Below are 12,130 nucleotides of genomic sequence, written 5' to 3'. Positions count from 1 at the left end.
CTTGTGCAACTGATTCTGTTGATTCTTGTGAAAGGTAATAATGGTCAGTACCAGAAGCCCCAGCAACACTGCTATGCTGTAATGGTGTTTCTTGATGAAAGCAATTACTGTCATCATTACTGTCATCATCAATAATTTGCAGTGAATAATTCTCCTCCCAAAGGGCACTCTGCAAAAAAACCTTCAGATTATACAGATGGAGACTAGACATTTAAAGAGCTAGTTCACCTAAAAATGTCTTAATCTCATAATTTACTCACCCTCACCCTGGTTGTACTTTTGAAGGCAATTACAATGAATGAAAAAGAACCAAAAGCACCACCAAATTATCATAAAAGTAGTCCATATAGACATGAGTGAAGTTGAGTTCATGAGTAATGATATCCAATTTAGAAAAGAATTATTCTTTAAATATATTTGGTTGAATTAGATCAAAAAAAGCAGTCTAAATGATTCATCATACTGAGTTGATTGTCAAGTTCATCTTTTCAACAGTTTTTGCAACACTAAAATACTTTAATATCAGTCTATTCATCACGCAAAGCTTCATAAGACTTTATATATATTGTAAAAGTTGTGTAGAGCATTTTTATGGTGTTTTTACATTCTTTTTGAAGGTTAAATCTTTAGTTTCCATTTGCTTTTGTAATTTTAAAAGAGCGACCATTACAATTCTTCAAAATAACTTCAACATTTTCTTTTTTGGGTTATCTGTTCTGCAAACTAAATCTCTCTTTCTTACTCTCTCTCTCTCTTTCAGGCACACACACAGAGGTCCCCCCTTCGACCCTGACAATTTGGCCACCATCAACCCCAGGATTATGAGTAATGCATTGAATCTAAAATTGCAAAAGTAATCCTCTTAACTCTCCTCATGCACTTTAGCAGCATGTCAGTTCAAACAGGCCCACTGCTCCTATTGAAAATGGCTGTGAAAAAGAAACAGATTTAAACTCTATAGCTATCTTATCTAAGCTTACTAACCCATTTTTCTTTTTTTTTCAAAACATTTATTTATTAATTTAACCCACACTCTCATCCAGCTGTCTCAGTATATGGTTTTCGCCAGTAGCAGGAACTGTAAAACTTCTATTGCTCTTCCTCTGGCAAACAATGTGTAGCTCAAAACATCATCTTACATCCTTATTCAATGCTATCTTATTCTCAGATATTTCTTTATGTTTCAGATTTAATTTATACCAGCTTCGGTTTTTTAAATCCTATCAACTTGGAGCACAACCTGACATTCTACACTGAAGGAGACCTCAGCTTTAGGGGTCAGTTCCACCAGGGACTTCATATCAAAAATCTGTCCTAATCTCATGATTTTGGGGGATAATAAGATTGACTGTGGATATGAGAGCTGATATGACTTTTATACCACAGAGATGTAATTAGTATTCATTTTACATAGCAGTGATATAACAGCACTAGCTGGTTTTATTGTTGTCCGTGCATCGGGAGCTTTATTGCATGCTATTGTTCTCAGCTCTTGTGTAAATCCTACAAATATTATTCATGTTTTGTGATGCAAATGAAGCATGATGTGTGAATGAAGCATTGTAACATTTAGCAGGGAAATGGTGTTAATGCTTAGAGACAACATGGAGCGATTGCCTATAAAATATGCATCAAATATTTTATAAAATCAAGTGTGGAGTTTGTAGGCTCGACCTTTAAAATACAATGTTATGTATTAAAATTGAATGCATATTATACAATGGTTGTGTTTTGTTATAATGTTTCTTTCTAGCCACGATTCATTCTATCTGACTGCTAAATGTGTTGTAAATGTATAATGGTGGAGAATGCGGGCATCTTTTAGCCATGGTATTCCTAATATCACGTCTGGCTCAGTTTGAAACCTTCAGTTTGAACTGAGCTGATTTGATGGCTTGATTTTCTGTCTTCCTTTTTATTTTTATGATGGTGCCTTTGAAAAAAAACTGTGAGTGAAGCAATCAGCCAACTACCAGCAAGCTTTCAACCCCACCAAGAAGTCTATGCAAGATTCAAGAGAGAGAGAGAGAGAGAGAGAGGATAGGTGCAATACTGCCTCAGATTAAACAGCACCTGACTGGCTGTCCTTGTACATCACGCTGAGGTCTTGAGCCATCCCTGTCTGTTGCTCTTTTGATAACACACTAAACTGAAATATTTCATTACTTCCCTTTGAAAAAGTGCTGACCACTTTGTAATACAATATTGTTCAAAATGTCACAGACGTCACAATTTGACGTATTTATTTGTGACGCATGACCATTAATTAGCATTGGGGTTTCACAGTAAAAATGAAGGCTGAACTGTCTCTGTACTGGTTTGTCAGATCTTACCTTTGACATTATTCACCAAACAATTCAGCATTAAAAATAACATGAAAATGAATCGCTAACTTCAGTCCCTGGAAAAAATAACCTGTAAATTGACTTCCAGCAAATTGTCTCCTTTTGGAAAACATTGGCACTTGCAATTTATAAACGCATCGCTTGTTCCAAAAGCACACAGTATAACACAATATCCTCAGCCAGTCCAATGTTTCCCTTTTTTTATCCTCTCCCCCTCCTCCCTTTATCACAACCATATCCCAAGCTGCATGTGGTGCAACAGTCATTAATATTGGGAGAGCTGTAATCTCTGTCTTTTATTCTGTAAAGGGCTTTGAGCCCTGCTTGTAGCACCAAACCTTAACGTGAAAAACAATCTAATGATTTTCTCGAGCTGCCGTTGCCTTCCGTTGTCACCCCATGACTGCACAGTCTGAAACCCGAAAGCACTGACACTGCGGTACAGTGAAAAGTTATGAGTCACTGGAAGGTTGCTCGCTGGGAGGCCAAAAGTCGTCAAACTGCTGTCTAGTATGTATTCTACTTTCCACAAACAGGTTACAAATTAGGCCTGACACTTCAGTGAAAAAGAGAGATGTTTAACCTTCATAAATGTTGACTGTCAGGCTCAGGAGGGCAGCATAAATGTTAAATAATAAATGAAAATTCAATTCTGAATAAAAACTACTTGAGCAGCAACGTTGCAAGTAACAAGTTGGCAAACCAGCCTAAATTAAGCTGTCACTCTATATGGGCTAATTAGCCTGGGACCAAATGTAGGTTTGTAGTTATCCAATATTTGTATATTGCTTGAAAATATACTAGGTTAATACATATATTATGAATTTTACACAATTTTATTATTTGTACCAGCAACTGTATTTTTACTTTTTTACAAAATCACCATTTTAAAGGGGGTCACTGTCTTTCTGTGTTGGGTCAGGCTTCATTAAACATCATATTACCTTTGGCGACTGGCTGGTACAGAGAAGGTGCACTAGTTCGTACCACTGGATTTACAGACTTATCAGCAAGCCATGTAAGGAGTACAGTGGGATCAAATGACTGCTATTACCAGAGCTCTGTGCGAGGGGCTGTGAATGAGAAATGTGCTGCTAATCCTACTAACAAGCTAAAGTATTAAAGTGACTAAAAATTGAGGAATCCCCTTTTGGATTTGTGATGTACACTGGGGTGTCATTAAACCACTGTAAGTGGGTGTATGAAAGGAAGAAAAATTTAACCCTTTGGTGCATGAATCACAGTCACTAAGTAAACATTTTTTAATCATTCACTTGTTTATTCAACATCCTACAGTGGGATTTTAAAAAAAATCACAAATGCTTCTATTTAGTGTTTTTCTAATTTAATACTTTTTACAGAGTACAGAGTCACATGATCAGTCACAAATGTGCTCATTTGATCAGTGACCTAGAAATAGTGTAGAATCTGAAATATTTTTCAACCCCTTTGTATTTTGACATATATGTCCTCTACAATGGACATCATGTAATGACTGAAAGGGTTAAAAGGAAGAAAGCAAAAGAAAGGTGAGTGTTTAATATGTTCTACATGTTGCTGTGAAAATCATAATGAAGTGTGCTGAACAAAACAAGTGAAATACTGTAATATATCATTTAAATGATCTTTCCTTTATTCACACATTTCCCGAATCTAAACACAAAAGCTTATTTCAATGGCCCATCATCAGTCATGACTTACAGAGGTGAACAAAAACTGAAGGAGGAGCAAAAAATAAGGGAAGAGGGTAAAGACGCTTTGGAGCGTGACTAAACACATTCATCCTCTGTTCAAATAGAGGCCTAAGGCCCCGTCCACACGGAGACGCGTTAAGCTGTATACGCATAAATTTTGTATCCTATAGGCATTTCGTCCACACAGTGACACGGATCTGCCGTTTTAGGAGAGTGAAACCGATATTTTTTGAAACCGGGTCCCAGAGTGGATATCTGAAAATGCCTCCCTTGCGTTTTCGTGTGGACAGCGAATCCGTATATTTTCTGAACCGATGACATCATCAGCCCAGGTCTCGCCCCTAGTCAGTTACCGCTATGTCACGTAAAAGAAATAAAAACATGAACTGAACGATTGTCTTTTTATTAACTAACATTAACACAGATTAATAAATGCATTGTTCTATGTTAGTTTGATTACTGCGCACAAGGTTTATGCGCATAGTCCAAGTCTTCTTCTCCATTTTTATTGTATCGCTGTGGCAGAATTACAGCGCCACATACTGGTCTGGAATGTATACTACATCGTTTTGTGTCGGTTTTGTGTGGACGCAGATATTTCTTGAGATGAGGAAAAAAAAAGATTGGATAGGGAAAGCCTAGTATGACTTCGTGAAGACATAGCCTAAGACTGCAGGACTGAGGTATAAGGTGGACAAAAATGGTCCTAAAATAAAACGGAAGGATGTGATGCCTCACTCAGCCTGGTTTTCTGGAATCAAAAGGTAAATCTGTAAAAAACAGAGCATCTAATCTTCCCCCAAGGACAAGGTAATGAAAGAATGATGGAAACATTTCACTCAAAATGGGTGAAAAATATCATGGAGATTTTTCCATTCTGGCATGTGTACAAATGACAAAGAGTTCATATCTGAAGAAAATGAGATTCTGAATCACAGTGAAGATAGAAAGTGTCATTCCATCATACAGGGTGGTCCGTGACAGAGTGGAAATTTCTCACACACACACACACACACACACACACGATGTAGCACAATATCATATGGCAGGGATGCCATCATTCAAACGCACATCCTCTCATGTTTTCCTGACAGGTTTATACCTTACATAAAAGTTCTCTAAATGATTTCTTGTCACGTCTACAATACAGCTTCCAATAAATGCTTATTTAACTCCCCATTATAATGACTAATTGGTTTTAAACAAGTCTGCACCATTAAAATACATAACTTTAACTGAAAATACACCTTATGCATATGAAAAAAATATCACAGCATCCAATTGCAAACGCATTGTGCCGAGCCTGCTGAGGCGTGGGAGAAAAAGCCCTCATCCACGAAGGACATAATCCCACGTTCATCAAATTGCCTTTACACCTACAAATATTGTTTTTGCAGCTTTCACAGGAAGCATTTTGACTTGGCTTTCAAAATTTCAGGTTGTAGAAAGACTGGACTAAAACATCAGAATGTTGAATGACAGAACCAACTATAGGCTATAAAATAGCTCCAACACACCACGTCAATCACAAACCTCACAAGCCCCAGCGTTCCCAAAGGACAGGGAAAAAAAGTGAAATGAATTATCATATTCCAGTCTGTGACACAGACAAAGATGAAGTGTAATTGAAACCAAGCTCACTCACTCATTCAGTACAGTAAGTAACCGTCAGCCAGCCAACGAATAAGCACATTGCGATGCACAAACAGACCTTCCTGCTCCAGCACTTGATGTGAAAACGGGGCTGGACGGAGAGCACACTCACCCCGAGAGGACCATTAGCGGAGGAGAGGAAGACAGTGAAGGCGTCAGTCTCCCGTGGCACTGGGGCATATCCGCTTCTTTAGGAGCCATACGAGGCGGCTGGCTGCAGACGAGATGTTCCACATTGGATGAAGTGCAGCAGTGAGAGGGTTTGCCCGACGCCGGAGCTGCAGCGAGCGGACACACATGCAGGGAGAGTGTGTGAGAGCGAAGACGCGCGCTACGTTTAGTGCGTCAAATTGAAATCCCACCACAAGGAGGCTTAAGAGATGTGTCCCTCTCGATTTCTCACATTACCGTGAGAGGCACGTGTGCGTGCTTTATACACACACTTAAGCGCACAGATAGTTGGCACGAGCGCGCGCGAGCGCGCAGATGATGTTCTTCACCCGCCGCTGCAAGACCCTGTGTGTTTGATAAGAAAAGAGAGAGAGAGAGAGATAAAGGAGAAAGGAGGGGAGGGAGAGTTTGGGAAGCAAGAGAGAGAGAGAGCGGATGAGAAATGAGGTGAGGGAAGTCCTGTTTTAGTTCAGTTTAGTTGGTCATTTCACACAGGCTATCTTATCTAAGCTTACTAACCCACAAAGCTTATGTAATCGGAGGAGTGGGTGGGTGGATGGGTGTTAGTGGGGTTTCGGAAGCTGAGAAGTAATAATACTGATGCGTTTTAATTGGCTACCCCGTGTATTATCACACTGATTACACCTCGTTACAAGATGACATGATTTAAATGTGAAAGAGATGGAGAGATTGGAAGATTACAATGTGGGTGAGAAAAAAAAATCAAATGTAAGGAAGCGTAATTGGATTGTTAATTAACGCGAGTCATCTCTGTGTTTTATAATTACCAGAATTCCTCTGGGTATAAGTTTGCTGCTCCAAACACACTGTCCTGATCATCCATGCTCACTAATAATGCTACGCTGTCAAAAATGAATCTTAGATCACGTAAGTCATGTTGAAAGAACAGCAAATGTTTATTTGATTGATTTAGTGTTTTGTTTACTTGCTGTTCTGAAGCTCTAACAAAGTAGGCCTTCAGCTTTCAGGAACACAAGAAATGCATCTTGCTTTGCCATTAGGATAAGTCAAACCAAAAAGCATAGCATATGATTTGGATGAATGCATTTTTGTTAGTTCTATACACTGAAGGAATGATTTGTGGTTCAGTCCCATCCACTGTTCCTAGCATGCACTGGGGCATGAATAATTAATATGGTTGTTTTATTTGACCAAGGACTTACAGTGCTGTTTTTGTTGTCATGTTTAGTAAATTGTGATGTCAGCACGTGTTTGTTCTTCTACTCAAAATTATCAGTTTTTTTATTATTTCATGAGTGTTTTCAGTCATTAGTGTCTAACACATGTTCGTATGATACATGCACTTTGCTTTCCATTGTATAAATTTTTTTATGCATAAGGCAAATATTCAATTCAATTTAAAACTATGCAAATTATGGGAACATTTTTATGCAACTTTATGCAAAAAAGATTTAAATGAAAACATTGCTTAATCTAAATAATTTCTAAAATTATGGCAGATTTTAAGTGCAACTTGACATTTTAAATTCAGTTAAGACATTTTCTTAAAAAAGGCCATGAAAATGGTAGCCTTCATTTTTCATGCCATGAATAAAGGTCATCTCCTCACCCAAAAGTGAAACTGAATCTTTGTTCACTCACTGCCACTGAGATGCACATGAAAAACAAGCTATAACACATCATAAACCTGCCTCAGACCAATTCCTTGGGGCATTAACTGAGTGTCAGAACCCTTTTACTGTACCTGCAACTGGAATACAGCACAGCCACTATAACTGCTGATGATGATCATAATAAATGAAATCACAGTCAAGGATGTGACCTTGATGGTCAGTATTCTCAAAATTAGTATGAATTGCTGATTGAAATCCATTTGAATTCCACATTATGATATATTTTCATGTAAAACAAAAATACTTCAAGGTTTCCACAAAAAGCAAAATGATTGTTTTTAACATTGATAATAAGAAGAAATGTTTCTTGAGCACCAAATCAGCATATTAGAATGATTTCTGAAGGATCATGTGACACTGAAGACTGGAGTAATGACTGCTTTAATTACTGCATTTACTGTATTTTTGATCAAATAAAGGCAACCTTGGTAAGCATAAGAAACATCTTTTAAAAACAATAAAAACACTATAGCAACAAGTAGAAGAGAATTATATTTTGTGAAACCCTTGTTTTTTTTTTGTTGTTGTTGTTGTTGTTGTTTTTGGAATTGAATTTTTTATTTACTTTTAAATTTGCATTTAACTAATAGTCTGATGTACTTGCCAGACCATTTGGCGTTTCATTTACACCAATATTTTTCTCCAAAAAATGCTTGATTGCGTTACAAATTCAGCTTACTCCGCAGCAGCTAGAAGTGTTCCTACATCAGTAAATGTGCTCATATCATATTCATGAACTTCAGAAAAAATATTCTGCAATTAAAACAGCAAAAAAAGGCTGTTCTCATTAGAGGGTGAGTAGGGAGTTCATACACAGTGTCTCTCTTAGCCACAAATTGTTAGTCTCTGCAGGTGTCTGTGAAATGGAACTTCTCTCCCCTGTGCCTCAGGACATTGGCTGTCATTAAGCAGAAAGTGAAATAAAACTGTTCCCTCCACCAATTACTGAAGGAGAAAAACCTTCATAATTTAGCAGGAATACAGACTCCATCTGCTAGCACAGCTTAAACAGTTTGAAGACACAAAAAAAGATTTGTAAAACATACTTTCAGGGAGGCTCCATTCACAAGATGTTCAGAACAGGAAGTATGTTGAGCTGACATTTCCCAGAATGCCCTGAGTGGTAATATGTGCAAATTATACAGTGACTTTCAGTGAGGTCAAATCTTTTAAATGGAATTTCTTCCATTTTCAGGACGCACTCTGTTGAGGTTTGTCTAGTGCAATTCAAATTGTCTTTCGGTGCCGCCAGCACAGAGAGCTACATATCAGCTCTTTTAAAGTGACAATGAAATCAGAGTCGGCCCACTGGGATACAGGACACCCTCATGGTGCGAGGGGGGGTGCAGATCCCATGTGAGGCCTTCCTCATAGCACTATGAGCTAGATATATTATGGTTCAATTTTGTCTGTCAAGAACGATTTTTCTCTGCATAGAAGCCAAAATCAAATTCAAAGGTGTCAACAACTGGCAATAGAACAACATAAGGAAGTCATTTTCTCTTCTGAGTGAGAGAGACAGCTGAGATGTTTGCTGAGATTCACCACTGAGCTCTAGCCTATATTACTGAGCAGGGCTAATCAGAGGAATGAAAGGAGAGAGGAGAAAATCCTCTTTCTGTGCTCCCGTCTTGATGCTCTGAGCACTTTCTTCTCGTGCCGCAGTCAAGAGTTATTTTTGCTGCTTGATCACCATTGGCTCAGCTCTCGCTGAAGGCCGCTGGGCTTCCTCTTATTGTTACAGGAACAGATCACCTTCTGCTCATTAATTTCATAATGTTCATGCATATTCCCTCAAGACTTCAACTATTTATACTGTATGAGCCACTGCATATATATTCTGACTGAATAATAACCAAACAATCTCCAAGAATTTTCTCACCATCCTTTAGGTCACCTCATTTCCATACATCTAGTACAAATAAGTATGAAAAGTAATGAGCATTATAATTCAAATCACACCCTGGAATATCTCTTCTTTTATATTATCTACAGATGGAGCCACAATGTAAGTGCTATAAGGAAAATGCTTCTATTTCCTTTTTTTTGGAACAAATTAATTGCAAATGTATTTCTCAAATGCAACTGAGTCATTTCATTCATTTGTTTGTGAATTGGACTACACTGACCGTGCTGTAAGTTTTTGGTTCACTAAAAATAATTGGTTTAAAAGAATCATTTATTTGTGAATAAAACTACACTGTTAATGCTGTATGGTTTTGATTAACTAAAAACAATTGTTTAAAAGTCATTTGTTCATCAATCTGATTCTGCAGGTTGTTTTCTGTTGTCTTTTGAGGACAGTTTAATAAAAAGTTGTGCTTCCTGGCCAATATTTTTTATCTTGTCACATTCATAATGCAAACAGGTTAAAATGTAACTTTTGCTGTGTTGCTGTAGATTTTCAGCATTAGAATCTGGTGAAAAACTTGGATTTACATATGTATATTTGTATTTGTATTTGGTATTTTCTCCTTTTGCTAAAAAAGCAAAATATTTGTTTATTTTGAGGTTTAAATTATAACCTGAGTAAATACAAAAGGCAGTTTTGAATTAATGATTTCATTTATTAAGGGAAAAAACTGTCCAAACCTGGTCACTCCAAAACCTTAATTTTGTTTTTCTTGAGCCATTCAGAGGTGGACTTGCTGGTGTGTTTGGGATCTTTGTCCTGCTGCATAACCCAAGTCCGCTTGAGCTTGAGGTCACAAACTGATGGCCGGACATTCTCCAAATTTTACCGGAGGAATCCCCCTCAAAACGCTATTGTGCTAGTTTTGAGTACCAATTGGGCGGGTTTTGTTGCGAAAACCCAGCAACCCTGCATCACCTACACAGACACACACACACACAAGTCCGGTGAGCGAGAACAAAGTCAATAGTTGTGGAACTCGACTGTCAAGACTATTTTATTCACTTAAACATCAGATGAAGTGATTAATTTCTCTTTAATACAGATGATGCCAATGTATTTTTTGGTGAGTCCGCTATGTTAGCAATAATAATGTTACCTGCTTGACAGATAGTAATGTCTACAACGGACAGGACTGCTGTCATGGCGTGACCACAACAGCTTGAATTTGTCTAAGTTGGCAAAGTCTCCCTGCTGCACTAATAATAGTAAGGCTGTGTATACTTGTCTTTACAAGTACAATTTTAGCTGTATTATTTGTGCCCCCTTCAAAAATTGCTATTGAGAATTTTTTTTTGTTTACTGTGCCCCAACTGTTAGAGGAAATTTACGCCCCTGGACGAGCCTTTGAGTTTTGGTCAGAAAATGCCGATGCCGATTTTGTCCAATCTCTTTCTTATTGTTGAATCATGAACACTGACCTTAATTGCATGCAAGTAAGGCATGCAGTTCTTTAGTTCTGGGTTCTTTTATGACCTCCTGGATGAGTCATCATTGTACTCTTGGAGTAATTTTGGTAGGTCACTCCTGGGAAGGTTCACCACTGTTCCAAGTTTTCTCCATTTGTGGATAATGGCTCTGATCGTGGTTCGCTGGAGTCCCAAAGCCTTATGCCTGTTTCACAAATACTCCGTCTGGCAGTGTGTATGCGTTGAATATTTCTTTGCACCATGTTAACGGATTAGAGCGTTCACACTGCACGTGGTTGCGATCCGTCAGTGCATTCCAGGAGCGGCGCATCTGCATCAGTGCAGCGATCGTTTACGCATTAAGTCTGTCTCTTTTTGCTGTGCTGCACGCACTGAATTAAAGTGACAGTGCATTGTTCGCTGTAAAAGTGAACATGGATTGACACAGAAGTGTAGTAATATCTCAATAAATTTATACAATTAAAGTCAACATGTGGCTTTTTGGCTAGGTTTTAAAAAAGGAAAATTGCACTATTAGAAAAAAAAGGCAACATGCACTTGTGGAGGTAGAAAAACAAAGTTCTTTAAGGCACGCAGGATTGGTTGTAATAAAGATTTAAATGCAAAAGGCACGAGAGTCAACTGTTTCTGTCAGTGGTGAGTTTTAATTTTAAATGTTTGTGATAGCCTAACAAGAAAACTAGGCTAAATGCTGTGTTTAAATGTGTTGCTGCCTGCTTGAGCAACTTAATATACAAACCTAGAAGTCAAATGCATGAATAATAGTTTAAACCATAGACTGTAGGTGCGTTCCGATTGACAGGGTCCCTACGCAGTGTTCACTACTCCCTAAGCACTGGATATCCGTTGAAGTGGACTTCAATGACAATAATCGCTCATTTGGAACGCCCTGGAACGTCATCAAAGAAAGGCATACATTTTATTTATTTATTTACATAAAATTAAATTTATTTCAAATTTAAATACATATAAAAGGCATTTACAAGTATGTATCTAATAAATATAGTCAAAATATATATGTTAAGACTGTTAACAGGTCTCATCTCGGCTTTCTTTCCCACGCGCAGCCTCAAAGTTAACTCTCCTGAAGTAAATAAAGTAAAATAAAAAATTACAGAGCCTCAGCTCTTTCTCCCTGGTTTTACCTAGTTTCACCTATTCATACAATACAATATGCAAATGTAACATTTATCGCCATAACCATTCATAAATACTCTAATTTGTATAATAACAACATTTATTGCAACCCCTCCATTGAAGAGCCTTTAAA

The 12,130-nt window shown here is 37.8% G+C and overlaps 1 protein-coding gene across 2 annotated transcripts in view; it reads right to left on the bottom strand.

Annotated features, from left to right (window-relative positions):
- insyn2ab (inhibitory synaptic factor 2Ab) overlaps window positions 1-6,357 on the bottom strand; it is a 33,990-nt gene extending 27,633 nt beyond the window's left edge. The window contains exon 1 of one of the 2 annotated variants that reach the window (XM_042742549.1): window positions 5,805-6,357. Coding sequence is in view for 1 of the 2 variants with exons in the window: in XM_042742548.1 (XP_042598482.1) it covers window positions 5,685-5,688 (4 nt within the window). In the remaining variant the exon portion in view is untranslated. Of the gene's footprint in view, window positions 1-5,684; window positions 5,768-5,804 lie in introns of those variants that run through there. The other variant, XM_042742548.1, reaches the window with a different exon arrangement.
- Between the last annotated feature and the right edge of the window lie 5,773 nt (window positions 6,358-12,130).

Source organism: Cyprinus carpio, chromosome B17, assembly GCF_018340385.1.
Source record: "Cyprinus carpio isolate SPL01 chromosome B17, ASM1834038v1, whole genome shotgun sequence".
NCBI classification, from domain to species: Eukaryota; Metazoa; Chordata; class Actinopteri; order Cypriniformes; family Cyprinidae; genus Cyprinus; species Cyprinus carpio.
The sequence above is the reverse complement of the archived record's forward strand: the minus strand, read 5'-3'. Positions and strand labels throughout refer to the sequence as shown.